The sequence below is a fragment of the Capsella rubella genome, unplaced genomic scaffold (assembly GCF_000375325.1).
Source record: "Capsella rubella cultivar Monte Gargano unplaced genomic scaffold, Caprub1_0 scaffold_3, whole genome shotgun sequence".
NCBI classification, from domain to species: domain Eukaryota; kingdom Viridiplantae; phylum Streptophyta; class Magnoliopsida; order Brassicales; family Brassicaceae; genus Capsella; species Capsella rubella.
The window spans coordinates 9,067,681-9,088,125 of record NW_006238921.1 but is presented as its reverse complement, the minus strand read 5'-3'; the positions used below and the strand labels follow the sequence as shown (position 1 = coordinate 9,088,125).

General features: G+C 34.7%; 4 protein-coding genes across 4 annotated transcripts; all 4 read left to right on the top strand.

The window, feature by feature from the left end:
- Window positions 1-246: 246 nt before the first annotated feature.
- On the top strand, window positions 247-1,880 carry LOC17893675 (ammonium transporter 1 member 3). Its single transcript, XM_006296740.2, has one exon. It carries the CDS (start codon window positions 251-253, stop codon window positions 1,745-1,747), a length of 1,497 nt encoding a protein of 498 aa, XP_006296802.1. The 5' UTR covers window positions 247-250; the 3' UTR covers window positions 1,748-1,880.
- A 3,108-nt stretch (window positions 1,881-4,988) lies between these two features.
- Window positions 4,989-6,464, top strand: LOC17891751 (putative ammonium transporter 1 member 5). Its single transcript, XM_006296711.1, has one exon. The coding sequence runs from the start codon at window positions 4,989-4,991 to the stop codon at window positions 6,462-6,464; it is 1,476 nt and encodes a 491-aa protein (XP_006296773.1).
- Window positions 6,465-14,482: 8,018 nt separating this feature from the next.
- On the top strand, window positions 14,483-17,413 carry LOC17893413 (beta-amylase 1, chloroplastic). The gene is made up of 4 exons (XM_006296633.2): window positions 14,483-15,189; window positions 15,855-16,065; window positions 16,188-16,298; window positions 16,392-17,413. Exons 1-4 carry the CDS (start codon window positions 14,603-14,605, stop codon window positions 17,202-17,204), a joined length of 1,722 nt encoding a protein of 573 aa, XP_006296695.1. The 5' UTR covers window positions 14,483-14,602; the 3' UTR covers window positions 17,205-17,413.
- Window positions 17,414-18,957: 1,544 nt separating this feature from the next.
- On the top strand, window positions 18,958-20,132 carry LOC111831636 (troponin T, skeletal muscle). Its single transcript, XM_023786608.1, has 2 exons — window positions 18,958-19,682; window positions 19,771-20,132. The coding sequence occupies exons 1-2, from the start codon at window positions 19,286-19,288 to the stop codon at window positions 20,052-20,054; spliced, it is 681 nt and encodes a 226-aa protein (XP_023642376.1). The 5' UTR covers window positions 18,958-19,285; the 3' UTR covers window positions 20,055-20,132.
- Window positions 20,133-20,445: the final 313 nt, after the last annotated feature.

The following is a 20,445-nucleotide window of genomic DNA, read 5'->3' as shown; positions in this document are numbered from 1 at the left end:
ATCACTTAATCACCAAAACTGTATATGAATTATGATCATTAGGATCGTAATTCAATAATTAATGTTGTTATTACCTCACATAACTATTTAAATAATTAATACTACACTTAAATACAACAAATTTAATTGGTCCAGCCGGAATCAAAAGTCAACCCTAACCTCCCTCTTCCTCCTTTTAAGAGACACACAAGGAGACGGCCTTTCTTCTCCATGTCTCTCTCTTTCTCTCTTGACTCATACATCTCTCAACATGTCGGGAGCTATAACTTGCTCTGCGGCGGATCTCTCCGCCCTACTCGGCCCCAACGCCACGGCCGCAGCTGACTATATCTGCGGCCAGTTGGGTACCGTAAACAACAAGTTTACCGATGCAGCCTTCGCTATAGACAACACTTACCTCCTCTTCTCTGCCTATCTCGTCTTTGCGATGCAGCTTGGCTTTGCTATGCTCTGTGCTGGCTCTGTTAGAGCCAAGAATACCATGAACATCATGCTTACCAATGTTCTTGACGCTGCAGCCGGAGGACTCTTTTACTATCTTTTTGGTTATGCCTTTGCCTTTGGAGGATCCTCGGAAGGATTCATCGGAAGACACAACTTTGCTCTTAGAGACTTCCCAACTCTCACAGCTGACTACTCTTTCTTTCTCTACCAATGGGCGTTCGCAATCGCGGCCGCTGGAATCACAAGTGGTTCGATCGCGGAGAGGACTCAGTTTGTGGCTTACTTGATATACTCATCTTTCTTAACCGGATTTGTTTATCCGGTTGTCTCTCACTGGTTCTGGTCCCCGGACGGATGGGCTAGTCCCTTCCGTCCAGCAGATGATCGTTTGTTTAGTACCGGAGCAATCGATTTTGCTGGCTCAGGTGTTGTTCACATGGTTGGTGGCGTAGCAGGTTTGTGGGGTGCTTTAATCGAAGGTCCTCGTCGTGGTCGGTTCGAGAAAGGCGGACGTGCTATTGCTCTGCGTGGCCACTCCGCGTCGCTTGTAGTCTTAGGAACCTTCCTCCTATGGTTCGGTTGGTATGGTTTCAACCCCGGTTCCTTCACCAAGATACTCATTCCATATGAGTCCGGTTCCAACTACGGCCAATGGAGCGGAATAGGCCGCACAGCGGTTACAACCACACTCTCGGGATGCACCGCAGCTCTAACCACACTCTTTGGAAAACGTCTCCTATCAGGCCATTGGAACGTAACCGATGTTTGCAACGGCTTACTCGGTGGGTTTGCGGCCATAACCGCAGGCTGCTCCGTGGTAGAACCATGGGCAGCTATCGTCTGCGGCTTCATGGCTTCTCTAGTCCTTATAGGATGCAACAAGCTCGCGGAGCTCCTACAATATGACGATCCCCTCGAGGCAGCCCAACTACATGGAGGGTGTGGCGCGTGGGGTTTGATATTTGTAGGATTGTTTGCTAAAGAGAAGTATCTAAACGAGGTTTATGGCGCCACCCCGGGAAGGCCGTACGGACTATTCATGGGCGGAGGTGGGAAGCTGCTGGGAGCACAGCTGGTGCAGATTCTTGTGGTCATAGGATGGGTTAGTGCCACCATGGGAACACTCTTTTTCATCCTTAAAAAGCTCAATCTGCTTAGGATCTCGGAGAAGGATGAGATGCAAGGAATGGATATGACGCGTCATGGTGGCTTTGCTTATATATACCATGACAATGAAGACGAGTCTCATAGAGTAGACCATGGATCTCCTTTCCCTCGTTCAGCTACTCCTCCTCGCGTTTGATTTTTAAGCCTTTTGTAATCTACTATTGGTAAGTATTGTTGCATGTTGTGTATTTTGCTTTCTGATGAAATATAAATCTTGAATATATAGTTTTGTTTTGTTTCGAGTGATCTATATATGATCTTTCTGTGTTTATGTGTCTTGTTTTCATTCCATTTTTTTTCAATTTGATTTTTGCATTCAGCATTCTTTGACTAATACTTATGCTATATCTTATAAACTAGTAGCTATATGTTGTTGCATTATGCATATACATACAGCTTTGCTTAGGTTTATTTTTTCCTCAACGGCTTTATATTAGACTAAACAAAAGTTTCACTTTCGAGAGCAACTTTGATCATTCTTCCAAAGTAGATTATTCCAGTTTGGAATATTCTAGTGATATTTTCTTATAAATCAATGGAACTTTCCATTGTTCGAGAAAAAAATAAAAAATTTCTAAATTTGGTTGTTTATAAGAGTTAGGAAGACATATTATTCATTATACTTATATTTGTGAGGATGTTAGTGATTAGGATTCCAGTAAGTACACTATGCTCTCTTAATTAGCCTCTGTTCAAACTTAAGTGCAACAGTAAGAAAAAATAAACTCTCTATCAAATATAAAGTTAGTCCAAGTGAGATCCAATATGTAACGTGAACGATTTTTTTCAACATTTTGTTAAGTTAGTCACGTTTAGGTACACTTGCTTAGAATTAAACTATGTTCTTTTTGGATGTTATTTTTACCAACCAAATTAAACTACCAATAGGTTGACAAAATAATATGAGAATTATTACATGTCTAAGTCGTCACTTGTTTAGAATTAAGCCTAATGGGCATTTAATTTCCTAACAATTGTTGCTATTACTCGTTACAACTTACAAATAATAAAAATACTAATATAGATTCAGACGTCCTAAAGGAATATTTAATTTAAAACATACACAAATCAAGTATCCTTTATTTTATATTCGTTTTAGAGACCTTGAAATGATTCTGAATCATGTAATTACGGTCTGATTCCACTAGCTCTTTTTGGATTTTACCTTCCACATAAAAAAAATTAGTTGTCAAACTGTTTTTAATAATTGCAGTATCTTGTCAAAGTATCTTGCATATGTCAGCCAAACAAAGACAGGACATGCGAAACATTCATTAACACTGTTTAACAGTTTTGATTACATTTAAGTGACTCGTTGTAAGAAACCATTATTAAACACAAGTACGAACCTTTAAAATATTATTGCCGTAATATTATAAACACACAAACAAAAATGTATGTTCTGTATGCTGAGCTTCGAAACCGTGATAACAAATTTTGAAGGAGTATTTTAAATAGAGACTGTCAATTAAAATTAATAAAAACTATACGGTAGCTGCGGTATCTATTTATTTCAGTGGTTCAAGATCCCCTAGCAATGCAAGTAAACCATTATATTGAGTTATATTTTTGTTGGCAAACATGTTAATGCAAAAATCATGATTATCTATAATCTTTCTATATACAGTATATATTTTTTCTTATGATGCTTTTTGGTTGTAATTTAAACACACCAATCACTACTACATAATATATAAAATAATAAGTAATAATTTCAATAACGTATATAGTATTTTTTTTTTATGTTTGATATGCATTATGATAGCTAGAGATGCCGCAATGGCTTTTCGTATTTAGTAAACAGTTTTAGTTAATATAAGTTTAAATTGTCAGTTGACCTAAATTAAAATATAGTAGTATGCACTATAATAAGTCAGTAATTAACTGCGTATTACTAAATAATTAATTTGTGTTATGTGGTAATCCATGATGTCATGTTATTTTGTACGCTTTTTTAAAAGCTACTGTTGCTATTTTAATATGTGCATAATTTATCGTTCGTCGACAAATTGATTTTAAAAGTTTGCATTTGTCTATTTTCATGAGATTCAAATCTTATTATAGTGTATTCAAAATCGTATAGCTTCTGTTTTCATAGTAGTTTACACAAAGTGTGCCAATCACAGCCTATAAGTGATCGAGTTTGCAACTTTGCATATAGGCATATATAGTCAGAACACTACTTCTAATTGTTATTATATTATCTATAACTATTCTTATTCGATCATAAGGTTTACCAATGGCATTACACTAAAACGTCATCGATTTGCTGAATTTAAGGGCGTAAGTGCAATTATATCTACTAATAATTACGTGGTTGCCGCTAATCCATGTTATTATCATTTGCGGTTACGTCAGCAATTCTATTATTACTTCACAAGATCATCCTAAGTTCCTAATTAAGTCTTTTCCTATAAACAATGCTGAATTTCGGATTTTTTCAGTTTACTTGATAATGTATATATGTTGGTTTTCGTTTCACAATAATATTTGTATTTTTTTTTTTGTCTTTTTAATGTTTTAGTATCCGTATAATCTTTATACAAATGTTTGATTTGTTTTTACAAAGTTATAAATATACAAGTATATTATCTTTTATTGGGTTTTCTTTTACTTCTAAAGACAAAGCACGAATGAGCTTCCCTTTCGTGTGAGGTGTGACAGTGTGAGTCGGAAACGACGACCAACTCTTTTATAAGGGAATCTTCTTAGATGTAGATTCCTTGGTCAATGTTTTTGCTAACGTATGCTTATACACTTGAACACATCATCATATATGTTTTCTTAATACCTTTTGCAATATTCTAATGTCATTCATGTTTTGAGTAAATTTGATTCCATTAATTGACTTGCTTGGTTTCTAAATGAAGTGTGATCAAAGAATCGAAATCGTTTTTCTTTGTTTACAGAAAATTATTGAGTTTGTTACCAAAAACCCTAAAAAAAAAAAAACAAATCTTAAATACAACTAGAAAATCATCTTTATGATTCTAAATATTCCTATCAATTTATTAAATAATAAATACATAAATTCATCTTTACCAAAAAAAATTTTAAAAATAAAATAAAATAAATCATCACATACTATAATTAAAAAAAAGGATATATAAACATATTTGGAGTTTGATTCAATCAATGTATAGGTTTACATGCCAATCACTAAATATCACCAAAACCGTATAAGATTCTCGTATATATCAAGTAGTTTTGTAAGATTCGATCTCTAACTAAATTAAAATAATTAATAATCTCTCCTGCTTGATTGGTCAAGCCAGAATCAAAAGTCATCCCTCAACTCCTCCTCTTAATCTTTTTATAGATACACAAGACACAATCTTTCTTGTTCGTGTCTCTCTTTCGATCTCAGGTCTCTCAACATGTCGGGAGCTTTAACTTGCTCTGCGGCTGATCTCTCTGCCCTTCTTGGCCCTAATGCCACGGCCGCAGCTGACTATATTTGTGGCCAATTGGGTACCGTGAACAACAAGTTTACCGATGCAGCCTACGCTATAGACAACACGTACCTCCTCTTCTCTGCCTATCTCGTCTTTGCGATGCAGCTCGGCTTCGCTATGCTCTGTGCCGGCTCTGTTAGAGCCAAGAATACGATGAACATCATGCTCACCAATGTCCTTGATGCTGCAGCCGGTGGACTCTTCTATTATCTCTTTGGTTATGCTTTTGCCTTTGGGGAATCGTCTGATGGATTCATTGGAAGACACAACTTTGGTCTCAAAGACTTTCCGACTCTCACCTCGGATTACTCCTTTTTCCTCTACCAATGGGCGTTTGCAATCGCGGCTGCGGGAATCACAAGCGGTTCCATTGCGGAGAGGACTAAGTTCGTGGCCTACTTGATCTATTCTTCTTTTTTGACCGGGTTTGTTTACCCGGTCGTGTCTCACTGGTTTTGGTCTCCGGATGGATGGGCTAGTCCCTTCCGTTCCGCTGACCGTTTGTTTGGCACTGGTGCCATAGACTTTGCCGGGTCAGGTGTTGTTCACATGGTTGGTGGTATTGCAGGATTATGGGGTGCCCTTATCGAAGGCCCTAGGATTGGTCGGTTCCCTGATGGTGGTCATGCTATTGCTCTCCGCGGCCACTCTGCCTCACTCGTGGTCTTAGGGACCTTCCTTCTCTGGTTTGGTTGGTATGGGTTCAACCCTGGTTCCTTTACCAAGATACTCATTCCTTACCATTCTGGTTCCAACTATGGCCAATGGAGCGGCATTGGCCGCACCGCAGTTACAACTACACTCTCGGGATGCACCGCAGCTCTAACCACACTCTTTGGGAAACGTCTCATATCAGGTCATTGGAATGTAACCGACGTTTGCAACGGGTTACTCGGTGGGTTTGCGGCCATAACCGCAGGTTGCTCCGTAGTAGACCCATGGGCAGCGATAGTTTGTGGCTTTGTTGCTTCACTCGTCCTTATTGGGTGCAACAAGCTCGCTGAGCTCCTAAAATTCGATGATCCGTTAGAGGCTGCACAGTTACATGGAGGGTGTGGTGCTTGGGGTTTGATATTCGTAGGACTCTTTGCAAGGGAGAAGTATGTAAATGAGGTTTACGGAGCGAACCAGGGAAGGCACTACGGGCTATTTATGGGTGGAGGAGGGAAGCTATTGGCAGCACAATTAGTTCAAATCATTGTGATTGTTGGATGGGTTAGTGCCACAATGGGAACACTCTTCTTTATCCTTAAAAAGCTCGATTTGCTTAGGATCTCAGAGACTGATGAGATGCAAGGAATGGATATAGCACGTCACGGTGGTTTTGCTTATATTTACCATGATAATGATGACGACTCCATTCAGCTTCCTAGAGTACCTGGATCTCCAGCTGTTTGATTTTAAAGCTTTTTTTTATAACTCTAATATCCCTCAAGTATTGTTGGGTTTTGCTTTTGAAAATACTTATCTTGTTTGGATATTTTTTTTTCTTTTTGTGTTGAGTTTTGAGTGATCTATGTTTGTGTTACGTGTATCCTTTTTTGTTTCATTCCATTATTCCGAATTGTGGCAATACTTGTCTCGCTAATGTTTGTTTTCTCTGTTTAAAAACGTTTGTGGAAAATCATATGATTATGGTATATGTTGCATGTACATGTCTTAACTTTATCATCTTCAAAAGTTGCCGATGAAGACATATGTTCTATGCTATGATATATCAATGCATTTATAAAATATACTAGATACACTATATATCTAAAAAAACTCACAAATCAAGGCATGGTACCAGCAAAGATATATATGATTGCTACAAAACAGCAAAAGCAAAACAAAAAGACAATATATAGTCTCTAGTTAAGGTCAAACGAGAAAAAACCCTAAGAAGAACATAAGTTAAGGTGAGAGATAAATCAAATATATCGGTGTAAGCTAGCTAGGGCTCTGATCATTGATCAGCTTATGAGCATCCGTGGTGAGCTATAAATTCTTGAACCAATCCTGATGGTGAGACAGGAAACGCTGTCGGAAATAAGGAGAATCAACTATTGATTTCCATTGCTTGCAAACCAATTGGGAAGACCTGATGCTCTTAATCGGTAACCTCGCAAGTATATTAACCCATAGATCATCTGTCAAGGGATCCATCTTTCTCCTCCTCTCTTTCAATGGCTCTTTTATAAAAAAGTAAAATTACTCCAAAATTATCTATGTTTTACAAAAGGATAAAAAGTAAAATTACTCCAAAAGAGATGTAAACAAGTTTTTTTTTCTTTGACTAATTCAATATTTTAGCCAAACAAAAATTATGCTTCTTATCAAATATATGTGAAAATAAATTAATAATTGAATAGATTTTTATCAATATAGAAAATTCTCAAAATATCATTGTTACAAAATAAAGCCTTATTTGCAATAATAATGACATATGTGAAGATAATCTTTTATTAATTTTCAAAAATCTTTTTATCTGAAAATATATCTTTAGTTAATTAATGTCTTAAAAGTATATATTTTGTATATATCTCTAAAGTGAATGACAATCAATATATTTCTTCAATTTGATATACTTTATAGTAATTTATCAATTCTTCATTGGTAAGGAATATGTAAAATTTCATACTTTATATTTTTGTATAGATTTGGTATCTATATAATTTTGGTATAATCCTTAAATTAAAATACAAATATTTAGGCAATTTAGCAATATAAAAAAAATTCAACAGATGGCCCAATCCCCTCTCCTACCGGGCCTTTATAATAGTACCCTAACCCTAAAAATAAAACTAAAACACACAAATCTTTCTCTCTCACGCAAACGAAGCGAAGCAATGGATAGAGCTTGGCGACGCGAGATGATGAGGCCGCCGATGATGAGGCCGCAGATGACGACCCGTGACTTTTTGGCTGAGATGGAATATGCAAGTTCCTCGATAGCTATGCCCATGGACGTCGATGATGATGATGACAACTACGGGCCCATGCCCATGGATCTCAAACCCCTCCCTTGGGGTCTTCAAGACACAAAGTTTTTCAACAGCTTTGAGGATGATTTTGACGATTCTGATATCAATTGATTTGTGTTATTATTTTCTCATCTTTATGTTCTCCTTTAGGGTTTTTCTTGTTTGACCGTAACTTCTTATATATCCCTAGAGACTATATTGATAAAAACCCTTGTCACTCAGTTATATCTAAGTATATTGTATTGATTGCTAGATATATTCTCACTCTCTCGTTTTGATTGTTCTTATATTTTTGTTGTTGTCTCTGATATGTGTTGTGTTGATGTCTTGATGAAGATGTGGTTAGAATTATTATATGGGATCATCAAATCTTAGATCTGTCGAAACCGATCCAAATATTGCACGATGTGTTGGGAAAGCTAGTGTTTGGTTAGTTTAGTATACAAAGACTATCAATTCCTTTCATGATTAGTTTATGTATAAATTTGAATACTGTATTAATTCCTTTCAAAATGCTGGTTTATATTACAAACCCATACATGTTTCATCCTCTACGTAGAACTAAGCAAGTAATTATTGACTAAGTTTATATATTGTTTCAAATATAAGATCTGTACAGGATTTTCATTTAACATATAAAGTTATAAACGATTGTAATTTTTTTTATTAAAAATGAGTATTTTTTAAGAATAGAATTCAAATTAGGGTTGTACAGTATTCAAAATTATTTAGAAAATGATGACCAATATTCTTATGAAAATGATGACAAATAAATCGAACATTTTTCTTTCCGTTATCATATTATTATTTCCAAATTCCAATATATATTATGTAAATAAATAATTCACTTTTGTTACATTTTAGAGAAATTAGAAAATATATAAAATAAAGGGAATGCCTTTTTATCGTTTTTAGATTTATTAATTATTGCAAATTATGAGAATTGTTACAAAGATAATCTATCATGGGCAATTCCTTCCGACCCTATTATTAATTGTAAGAACTCAAAATTATTAAAAAAAACTTAATAAATGCCTTTTAAAAACTCAAAATTATTAATTGTATGCCTTTTTGTAGGGGTTATAAATCACTTTATAAAGTTTATTCAGTAAATCACGCATATTTAACCAAAAATTCCTGAATCTATTACATCGAACCATTGATTCGATATATGTAACAGAGAATAAATTTCTAATTCCGGATATTTAGATAATCAAACTTTTGGGCTCATGGTGGGCTTATACTTTGTAAAATCGAAGTTGTAGGGCTTTTATTTATATTAGCCTATAATAAAATAAGAATAAAAGATTATTGTGAAAGGAAAAAGGAAACGAGATTTCTTTTACAAACAAAATAAACAGAGCGACGGAGTTGCTCTCTCTCTCCGTCGATACTTGTCTGTTTCAAAATCCTTCAAAACACATTTGCTTCGACGAAACCTCTCGCTCTCTCAACAGCAAATTAAAGCAATCCGATGGTCGAACTCCAGATCAGAACCTTCGATTAATCTTAATCCAACGGCGATCTAGGCGTCTCGCGGATCGGCGTCGGAGTTCATCGACAAATTTTAGAGAACCAACTTCATCTCACTCCCTCAACCGTCGATCACTCATCATCGAACGGTGATTAAGTGATCCAAGCATTTGCCACGGATCATGAAACGTCTTGCTTCCTCAACCGTCCATTGACCTTCATCAAACGGTCATCAAGCGATGTTAGACATTTCCCGCGCAGATCAACGTCGGTGTTCATCACACTGTATATATATAATAACAGTAACTTGTGCGTTAAGTTCTTCTTCCCCTGAAACATTCTCCTTTTAACGCTCGCTTTCCCTGTGACATAGTTCTCATACTCTTAAGAGTTCTCTCAGTCGAAATTTTCTCTTCTCGTCGCTTAATCATGGGGGATTTCTTCGGTTTCAGGGGAAAGATCGCTGAAATTGCTCTGGATCCGATACTCTTAAGAGTTGATGTTGAAGGACATCTGTGTGAACCGGCAAACCATGTTTTCAACCAAGACTTTGTTGATGTGGTCGTTTCCTTGACTAAGCAGTGACTGGATCAAGAATTTTCTGAAAGGAGAGAAAGTGAGACGGTAAGGCAAAACACAAACCAAACAAAGGAAAGTGAACCAAAGCTGAATAATTCAAATGTAGTATCTAAAGATTGTTTAATTTAATTTATATTTTTGTGATTATATCAATTGTTTTTAATGTAATTTCTCAACCTTTGTTAGTTGGTCATAAACTCATTAACTTATTTTTATATAATAGTATTGATATATAAGTTAATCTAACAATATTGGTAGTAGAATTAGGAATATACGTAAACATTGTACAACATTTGCATATATAAAATTACATACTCACAATATATGTTTTGACAGACTAACGCGAATTGGATTGCATTTAGAAAAATATTATTCAAAACTGGCTTTACTATATAATTATGAGTTTAACAAACTAAAACTACTCCTAACTTACATAGTTTAGTACATAATATAGTTTACCGATAAAACTTATTCGTATTGAATTTGATTTAATCAATATTCAAATAGTGTAAATTGTTAATAAGACTTTGTATGTACCATCGACCAAAAATTGATATGAAAATAATATAATACGCTATAAAAGTATTCGATCTATATCCAAACACAATTAAATATCCGATTTTGAAATATCTAAATATTTAATTTCGGGTTAATTTTTAATTTTGATCTGCTCTATATTCAAAATAAACTTCTCTTTTAATAAACAAGAGATATTGGTGCACGGTTGAGTCTAGCATTTGTTATTTAAGTAAGAAAACAAGATCAATTTGATCGATCACAAAAATAAGGAACATTGGGAGGTTAATAGGTTATACAACTTTCTAGTGAAATAAGGGTTATATCTAATAAGTGTTTAACTGGATTCATCCTCTACTTTCGTGACGTAAATACTTTTAGAGTTAATATTCATTTAATTTTTGGAGTGCTATTATGTATTTTTTTTTATATTAACGCATATTTTTTTGTTGATTAGTCTATAATCTAGATTAATTGTTTGCTTGTACTTTGTTGTTCCTTATAGATTATGGTATTCTATTCATTTCCTTGTAGACAATAATATCGATTAACGTAAATGAACTGATATATTATTTTACTTAATGATTTATTTCTTCTTTGCATTACAATGGAGAGCAGTTTTGCCTCTGTTTTATCGTTAGTCTGTTACTCTTTAGTTTTTTTTTGTTTTTTATCGTAAATTTCGACGTCCCTTTATTAGTTCATTAACATGGTTAGGTTATCAGGTCAATGGGTCAAATTGGGATTCTCTAATCGCAAATACAAACGCGATTAAAGGTTCTAAAACAGGATTTGAATTAATTATCAAATATGATGAATTTTGATGAGGTTTTTATAAGTTTGTGATGTACATAGAAGAATAGAAATACATAAAACCACGTCCATCCGCAAATTTATCTATAAATATAAATATGTCTATGATTAGCGGATAGACTGATGACAAAAAAAAAGAAGATTAGCGGATAGACGTGGTTTTATTCAAATACGATAATATGTTTTATTTATAGAATTTTTATAATAACCGATTGTATCAAATATAATGATTTTCCAATTATTTCTACGATTTGTTTTTCATTTTATACTAATCCAATTCTTTCTTTTTTTCTACATTAGTTTAAATTTTTGTAAATAATAATCATAAGCAATTCACTAGACCACTATCACTAGGTTCTCCTGCGATGCTCTCTAATTCACTAATGGATTGATCAAACATGCAATTGAATTCTCAAAAATTATCTATAAATATGTCGTCTATGCATGATAATGTAATATTTGTTATTTATAGATATTTTTATAGTACTGATTGTATTAGAATATACGTGGTTTATTCCACCACCATTGAAAAAAGTTGGATATAAAGTAGTCTTTGTACATCAAATGGATTCAATAATATATCACGAACGGTGAGGAACCATGCCAGCTAGAGAGGATGAGATTTTTTGATGGATGCTGCAGTTGTCAAAGTTGGATTGCAACTCTTTCATGTGATTTTGAAAATCATGTCACACAAGTACTAGTACATCATTTGTAGATGATTTTATAAACTATAACAGCTAAACTGAAGCATTTGATCTTTCATGAATAGAAAGATTGATTCATACTTAACAAACTTGAATTCTTTTTCACGAAGAAAGTTCTAGTCCTTGTCAGAAATCTATGTAATCTCCAATCTGGTAGACACTAGACAGGTTTTGTCCTAAACAAGATTTGACGAGTAACGAATCGGTTCAATCTCAGCCGTGTGGTTTTGGTTTATAAAAGTCAGGGAAAAATATAATCCCAGAGAGGTGGGAACTTGCGACTCCACATCACCATGGTTCATGGCACGTGTTAAGCTTATGGAAGAAACTTCAATATTTGTTTATCTTTCTCCACCACTGATTCAACAATTTGTTTTGTTTGTACGTGCATGCTATTTTGTGGTCGACATTTTTTCTTCTTTTCTTATGTAAGAATATAATATATTACATTATTGACTTGATATCAAAATGTTCACAAAAGAGAAAATATCAATGTTTTTGTAAACAAGAAAAATCAAAACACTAAAAAGATTGTTTTCAAAGCAAAAATAAATTAAAGAAGTTAATATTCTACTAATACCATTAGCATTATGTAACAAATGCATGCGTATATTTTTATATATCATGTTCTATTAGAGTTAATATTCGTTGAGTTATAATTAGTAGTACTGTGTATTTCTTTTAGATTAAGGCATGTTTTTGTTGATTGGTCGTCTTATAAATTGTGCTAAGAGTACTCAGTTGTTCCTTCTAGATTAAGATATTAGATTCATTTCGTTTTCACATGGTTGAATCGTAAATTTGAAAAATGCATCATCTATAGAGTTTTCCAATCGAACCATCGTTAGTAAATTCACTAAATGAACTATTTAAGTGATGATGGAACTGAATGATAACAAAGATGTTGGTTTAATTTAGCCAATCGTTTTTAAGAATTTCTCATTTTCATTAGGAACTCTAGTGTACCCTTTTCAAGCTTAATACGTTTTTACCTTCTTAAACAACTAATCAGGAAACACGAAGCTGGTGCAATTGGCACATGGAAAATTTCATCAAAATATCATATAGTATGTGTGCCAAAACATGAAGGTGGACTGTACATGTGAGACTTCATGTCAAAGTTCTACACAGTTTCAAAGATTATGAAAGGGGAGATTTCGGATTATATATAAGATGATTTATTATATGCATCAATAAATCATATATGTGTTAGCGTATACGTTTGAGAGTCTCAAGATTTAGCTTCTACAAGAAACAGGACTGTGTTTGACAAGTGATTAATTGTACACAACCGTTAGACCATCTTCATTGATAGAATCTTAGGGGTAAGATCTCCTAAGATTTGCAAAGAAAAATCTTTATATAACTACTCGTGATATATTGAATTTTGGAAAAATATAATTTTTCTTTATAAATCTTAAGGGATCTTACCCCTTAAGATACTAGCAATAAAAATGCTTTTACGTAGCACGTTGTAAAAACGATTTTACTGTCGACACACAAAAAAAACTAGAAATCGACACTAGTCATGACTCATGACAAATCCAAAAACCTAAACTATGTTTTTGTGTTGTAGTATACGTACATCTATAAATTGATGATTATATTGTTCAGGTGGTCATATACTGAAATGTAAGGACGTAAACACAATTTGCCGAACCTTGCTTGCTTGCATTATCACATTGTCATACGTACATGCGTGACCATATGGATCGAGTAAAATATCAAAATGATTAGATGATATATCTCTACTAATTAAGCTTCACTAAGCATGCATCTATTTCGTGCAAGTGATGTTTTATAACTATTAAACTATGGATATCTTAATTTTTACTCAAAGTTGTAATGTACGTATTATTTCCATTTCATTACGTAAAGCATTTTGGCTCATTTTAAAACCTTAATAACGTATTCATATTTGTTATTTCCATATATATATATATATATATATACATATCTACAAAAATAACCAATATGAAAAAGAAAAAAAAAACATATACGTTTCATGAAAGAGAACGTTATAGAACCCATCCAACACCATCACTATCCTCTTCACCTAATAAACTCGTGATTACAAAATATTTAATTTCATTACAATTTCTATCAAAAATATTTAAAATCTTTATTTTTTTTGGTAACCACAAAAAATAATATGAGGTTAAAAGCGCGTCTGCTAGAAAGTTCACGCGCACATCTAACCTCACCGTCCAATTCTGACTCTAAAAAGATCTCAACCGTATCTTTATCCACATCATACGTTTATACACGTGTCACACGATCACGTATTCTAATTAAATAAAAAACATTATTATAATCTTATCCTCTTTATGCTTCTTCTCTCTATAAATATCTTCCCCATTTCTTCATCGTCTCAGATCTCCTCCGTCACACATACAACAACAAAAACTCGATTTTGAATTCTGTAAAGAAGAAATATTCAAATTCAAACGATTCGTTTTCTCGGGAAAGTTCGATAGAGAAAAAAATGGCGCTTAATTTGTCGCATCAGCTCGGAGTACTCGCCGGAACTCCGATCAAATCCGGTGAAATGACGGATTCGTCGTTATCAGTTTCACCACCGTCGGCGAGGATGATGATGTCGAAACCGATTAATATAAACTATAAGTCTCACGGGACAGATCCATCGCCGCCGAGGAGTCCTGTTTTGGGGGCGACGCGTGCGGATCTGTCGGTGGCGTGTCAAGCTTACGCGGTGGAGAGCGGAGTTGAGACTGTGGAGGAACAGAGAACTTATAAAGAAGGAGGGATAGTGGAGAAGAGAGAAGGAGGAGGTGTTCCTGTGTTTGTTATGATGCCGCTTGATAGTGTTACGATGGGGAATACGGTGAATCGGAGGAAGGCGATGAAAGCTAGTTTGCAGGCGTTGAAGAGTGCTGGTGTTGAAGGGATTATGATTGATGTTTGGTGGGGTTTGGTTGAGAAGGAGTCTCCTGGAACTTATAATTGGGGAGGTTATAATGAGTTGCTTGAGATGGCTAAGAGGCTTGGACTTAAGGTTCAAGCTGTTATGTCGTTTCATCAGTGTGGTGGTAACGTTGGTGACTCTGTAACGTACGTGTTTCTCTATGCTTCAATCTCTTTGTTTGTGTATTGTTTAAGCATTTTGTGATACTTAAAAATTGGAATTTTAGGCTAGGCAGGTTCGATATAACATAGACTATGTGAATGTTTAGTTTGATTAGAGAGAGTCTTGAGGAGGTTTTAGAATTGGAATGATCAGAAGTAGGATTTGAAGATTGAAAGTTTTTGATGATTGTGGTTAATTAGAGTTTGAGTAGGCAGAAAAATGTTCATTTTTTTAATTGATTGATGGAGTAACGTGTACGGGAATTGCTGTGACACGTGATGATACAATATTCAAGAAGAAAGTGATAGATTCAAGAGTTTAAGAGCCACATCCTTTTCTCTGTTACGTGGGAGTCTCAAATTAAACAACTTGTTGGTCTTTTTCTCTGTTGTTTCCTCCTTACAAAACTCTGTACTCCTTTAGGGTCTCTTTTGTTTTTTCTTTCCCCTCATCCGTCTTACGTCTCTTTCAAGATTGATTACAAAAAATGGATTCTATGGTCAAGACGTTTAGTTTAAATGGACCAGTGACTTATTATTTTTTTTTTTTCAATATAGAGTTACTTCATATAAGAGTGTAGAAGTCTGTTTCGTATATTATTAACTAATGAGAATTTGCGTTATAATTGTGAAATCTTTTTCTTCTCCAGTATTCCTCTGCCTCAGTGGGTTATTGAAGAGGTTGACAAGGACCCAGAACTTGCATACACTGATCAGTGGGGAAGAAGGAACCATGAGTATATATCACTCGGCGCTGATACACTCCCGGTTCTGAAAGGTAGAACGCCCGTTCAATGCTATGGCGATTTCATGCGTGCTTTCAGAGACAACTTCAAACATCTTCTTGGAGACACCATTGTGGTATGTTTTAGCTTCTCTGACTTATCCATCGTGATTCATTTTAGAACATGCCTCTTTGACTCTCTATTTCAATACTACTTTGTGTTAGAAGTCTGAGTTTGGATTGAATTTATTCTTTTCAGGAAATCCAAGTTGGAATGGGACCTGCAGGAGAGCTGCGTTATCCTTCGTACCCCGAGCAAGAAGGGACATGGAAGTTCCCAGGGATTGGAGCCTTCCAGTGCTATGATAAGGTATAATTTCCACAAATCACTCATAAATAGCCTCAGAATCATTGTTCAAAAAAATGTATTACTAAATTGTTTTTCTTGGTTTGATTGATGCAGTACTCTCTAGGTAGCTTGAAAGCAGCAGCTGAGGCTTATGGGAAGCCAGAATGGGGCAGTACTGGTCCAACTGATGCTGGTCACTACAATAACTGGCCAGAAGACACTCAGTTCTTCAAAAAGGAAGATGGTGGTTGGAACACAGAGTACGGAGAGTTCTTCCTCTCATGGTACTCTCAGATGCTACTGGATCATGGTGAGCGGATTCTTTCATCAGCCAAATCAATATTCGAAAGCACGGGGGTCAAAATATCAGTCAAAATCGCTGGAATCCACTGGCACTACGGGACACGCTCTCACGCGCCTGAGCTCACAGCGGGATACTACAACACAAGGTTCAGAGATGGGTACCTCCCAATCGCCCAAATGTTAGCCAGACACAACGCCATATTCAACTTCACATGTATCGAGATGAGGGACCACGAACAGCCTCAAGACGCGCTTTGTGCACCAGAGAAGCTAGTGAACCAAGTAGCTCTAGCCACCCTTGCCGCAGATGTGCCTCTAGCTGGTGAAAACGCATTGCCTAGGTACGATGACTACGCACACGAGCAGATCCTCAAAGCCTCAGCGCTGAGCTTTGATCAGAACAGCGAGGGAAAAAACCAAGAGATGTGTGCATTTACCTACCTAAGGATGAACCCAGAGTTGTTTCAGGCAAATAACTGGGGGAAATTTGTAGCGTTTGTAAAGAAAATGGGCGAAGGAAGAGACTCTCATAGGTGTTGGGAAGAAGTTGAGCGTGAAGCTCAACATTTTGTGCATGTCACTCAGCCGCTGGTTCAAGAAGCTGCTGTTGCTCTCACTCACTAGAGAGTGGCATGGTTCGATGGTTTATGTTTGTATACGACTACAACGGAAATGATGATGCCGAAAATATGTTTTAGGCTTGTTTGAGTTTTATGTATGTATTGTCTTAGTAAAATGAAATGTACTACGGCCACAGCTCTGGTTTTTTTCTGGTCAGGTTGAGGCATTACTACTATTAAGCTAAAAGATGTACATACAGTAAAACCTCTATAGATTAATAATGTTGGGACCAAGATATTTTATTAATTTATAGTGATATTAATTTATAGTGTAAATTAATAATTATTAATTTATAGTGGTATTTTTAATTTTGAAATTTTTTAAAGATATGGATGGACACAATTTTACAAAAATAAGACTAATCTTTTAGATATTATAAATTAGCTAGTAGTTTGAAAATGAATATTATATATTTTTTTAAAAAGAAATTTGACTACAAAGTTCAAAATTATAGATAAATTCACTTACAAATGATATACATAAATTCAAATGTATCTTAATAACCTCAATTGTTATATCTTCACATCCTATATGTAAAAATGAATATTATGCATATTTAAAAACTGAAAACATAAAAAAAATTTGATTATTTTTATGACTTGTGATGGTATATATTACAAGATTATTTTTTAAAAATATACTAAGACAAAATTATTTATGGAGGTGAACTCTAGGAGAAAATTTATTTTTACAAAAAATTAGAAACATACATTAATATATCTACTTATATATAAATATATGTGTGTGTATATAGTGATTATTAATTTATGATATTATTGGGACTATATTTTACATGGGGATTTCAAAAAAGTTATTATCTTATTATGTTATCGAATTTGGTCAATTTTTACATTGGCCCGACTTTGGACCATCAAAATTTATTAAATGTTTATTAATTTATAGAGTATTAATTTATAGAGGTTTTACTGTACTCTTTAATAAATATCATCTCTTTTATACCATAATACTATGAATGTTACAAATTACATTTACTGTGTCACTAAAAGTAAACTAAGTTAACACTAAAACTGAAGAAGCTACTGTTTTATCTTTTTTTTTCCTCAGTTCCTTCTTCTTTACCAAAAGATGTAAAGGACTAATTTAGGGAGACAAAACACTAAGTAATGATTTATGAATCTTCTAAGAAATGGCAAAGATTAGATTAAAAGAGAGAAATGATTAAGGACAGAGGAGCCGGATTAATAGGGAAGTTCACGTGAAGTTACAGCTTAAACCAGCCAAGACACATATTACTAAATTCTCATTCTCGCAAACAAAAATCATGGGGCCAAATCTAATCTTTTTCAATTGATTATGTGGCTGTAAATCCTAAAAAAAGAAACATAAACTATTCAGTATGAATAAGATTTGTGATTAGACAACAGTCTTATATATTTTTTTTTGTCTCTTCCTCCATATGATTAATTTGACCCTTGAGCCACTCAAAAACAGGTCTCTCTATTCATCTCCCTAATGTGACATCTACCCACCATATTGTTATCTCTTTCTTGGAGAGACCTGTGACTCTGTGAAACTGATTAGTATATTAAGTATAGAGTTGATTAATAGTCTTATAGAGTCATAGAGAGAGGGATGGGTCCAAATAGTTGGATGGATGGACCATGTGAAAAAACAATGAAAGCCCACACCATTAATGGTGGTAATGGATGAGAATATAGTCTTGTAGTTTTCCATGTCCTTAAAACCTAATCTTCTAATACAATTTCTCCACCTTCCCTTCTGACATCTCCCATCTCTTGCCTCTTAATTTATTCCCTTCCAACACCAATCTTGATTTCACTTTTTTTAACTGTAGTGTGTTACACATGTGAGTGAGTGAGTGAGTGAAAAAACAAAGCTAGAGATATTACTGTTTTGAGATGCTCTTTTATAGAAGGGCCATATATAAAGGGTAAGAGTAGTACTAGTGGGAGCTTCCTCATTCACAATAATGATCACTCTTCATTGAATGAAGGAGAGAGCCTCTCTACATCATAAATAACATAGAGAAAAGAGAGTGAGAGTCTCTTTCATTAAAGTATTCTTATCGCATGTCATAAGAAGAAAACGAAAGAAGAAGAGACATGGGTGGATGCACAAGCAAGCAAGTGAGAAGAAGAAGTATGAGAAGTACTATGAAGGAGGCATCAAAAGAGAAAAGCAGAGGAAGAAGAGCCATGATTAAAGAGAGAGAAGAGAGAGAGAAGTTGTTGTTTGCTCAGCTTAAAGAAGCGGAGAGAGAGTGGAGGAAAGAGAGGAAGAAGCTGAGAGATGAAGTGAGGAGACTAAGGAAGAAGCTTGAAGAGAGAGAGGAAGCAAAGACAACAACAACAGAGGAAAGAGAGTACTGGAAATGGGTAGTTGAGGAGATGTGTGTAGAGAGAGCAGTGAGAGATGAAGCCGTTGAGAAATGGAAACAACTCTATTTAGCTATCAAGAATGAGCTTGATCATCTCATCATCCACACTACTTCTTCCTCTGGTATAAAAGAAGAAACTCTGAACTCTTTTCAACTCTATATGAGAAAAAGTATAGTATATGAATCTCTAATGTGGATTATTGTTTGTAGGAGAAGCAATCATGCAAATGAAGCTTGAGGAACAAGAAGAAGAAGAAACAGAAGCAAAGACAGTTGAAGAACTGAGAAGTGAAGTAAGAGTTAAAGAAGAGACAATTGAGACACTAAACGAAAAAATAAGTTTGATGGATAGACAAAAGTATGAGAAAGAAAGAGAGATTGACTTATTGAGACAGAGTTTAAGGATTCTTGGAAGCATAAAGAAGAAGAAGACAGGATCGTTAGCATCCATGAATCATCTGATATTGAAAACCAAATGTGTCGAATGTACATAATAGTCAAATTAGTCTTCTGCAACAGTCATATCACTGCTCGTCAGAGAATCTTGATCCATACAATGTTTATTTTATCTTTTGGTTGTTTTCCAAATTTTTATATTTGGGAATATAGTAAAAATCATATCACAATGAGTTCAAAAAGCACATGTCCCATAAAAAAAAATGTATAATATCATCTTACCAAAAAAAAAAAATGTATAATATCATTTTTGTTTTCTTTTGTTTTAGTAAGATACTTACTCCAAATCTAATTAATTAGTTAGAAACTAAAACACCAATTTCATTTTAGCAACACTTCTTGTTCTAATTAGAAATATCCAATTTCCGGTTCGGTTTAACCAAACCGGCGAGTTAAACCAAACATTCTTCAAAATGTATTAAACGACAG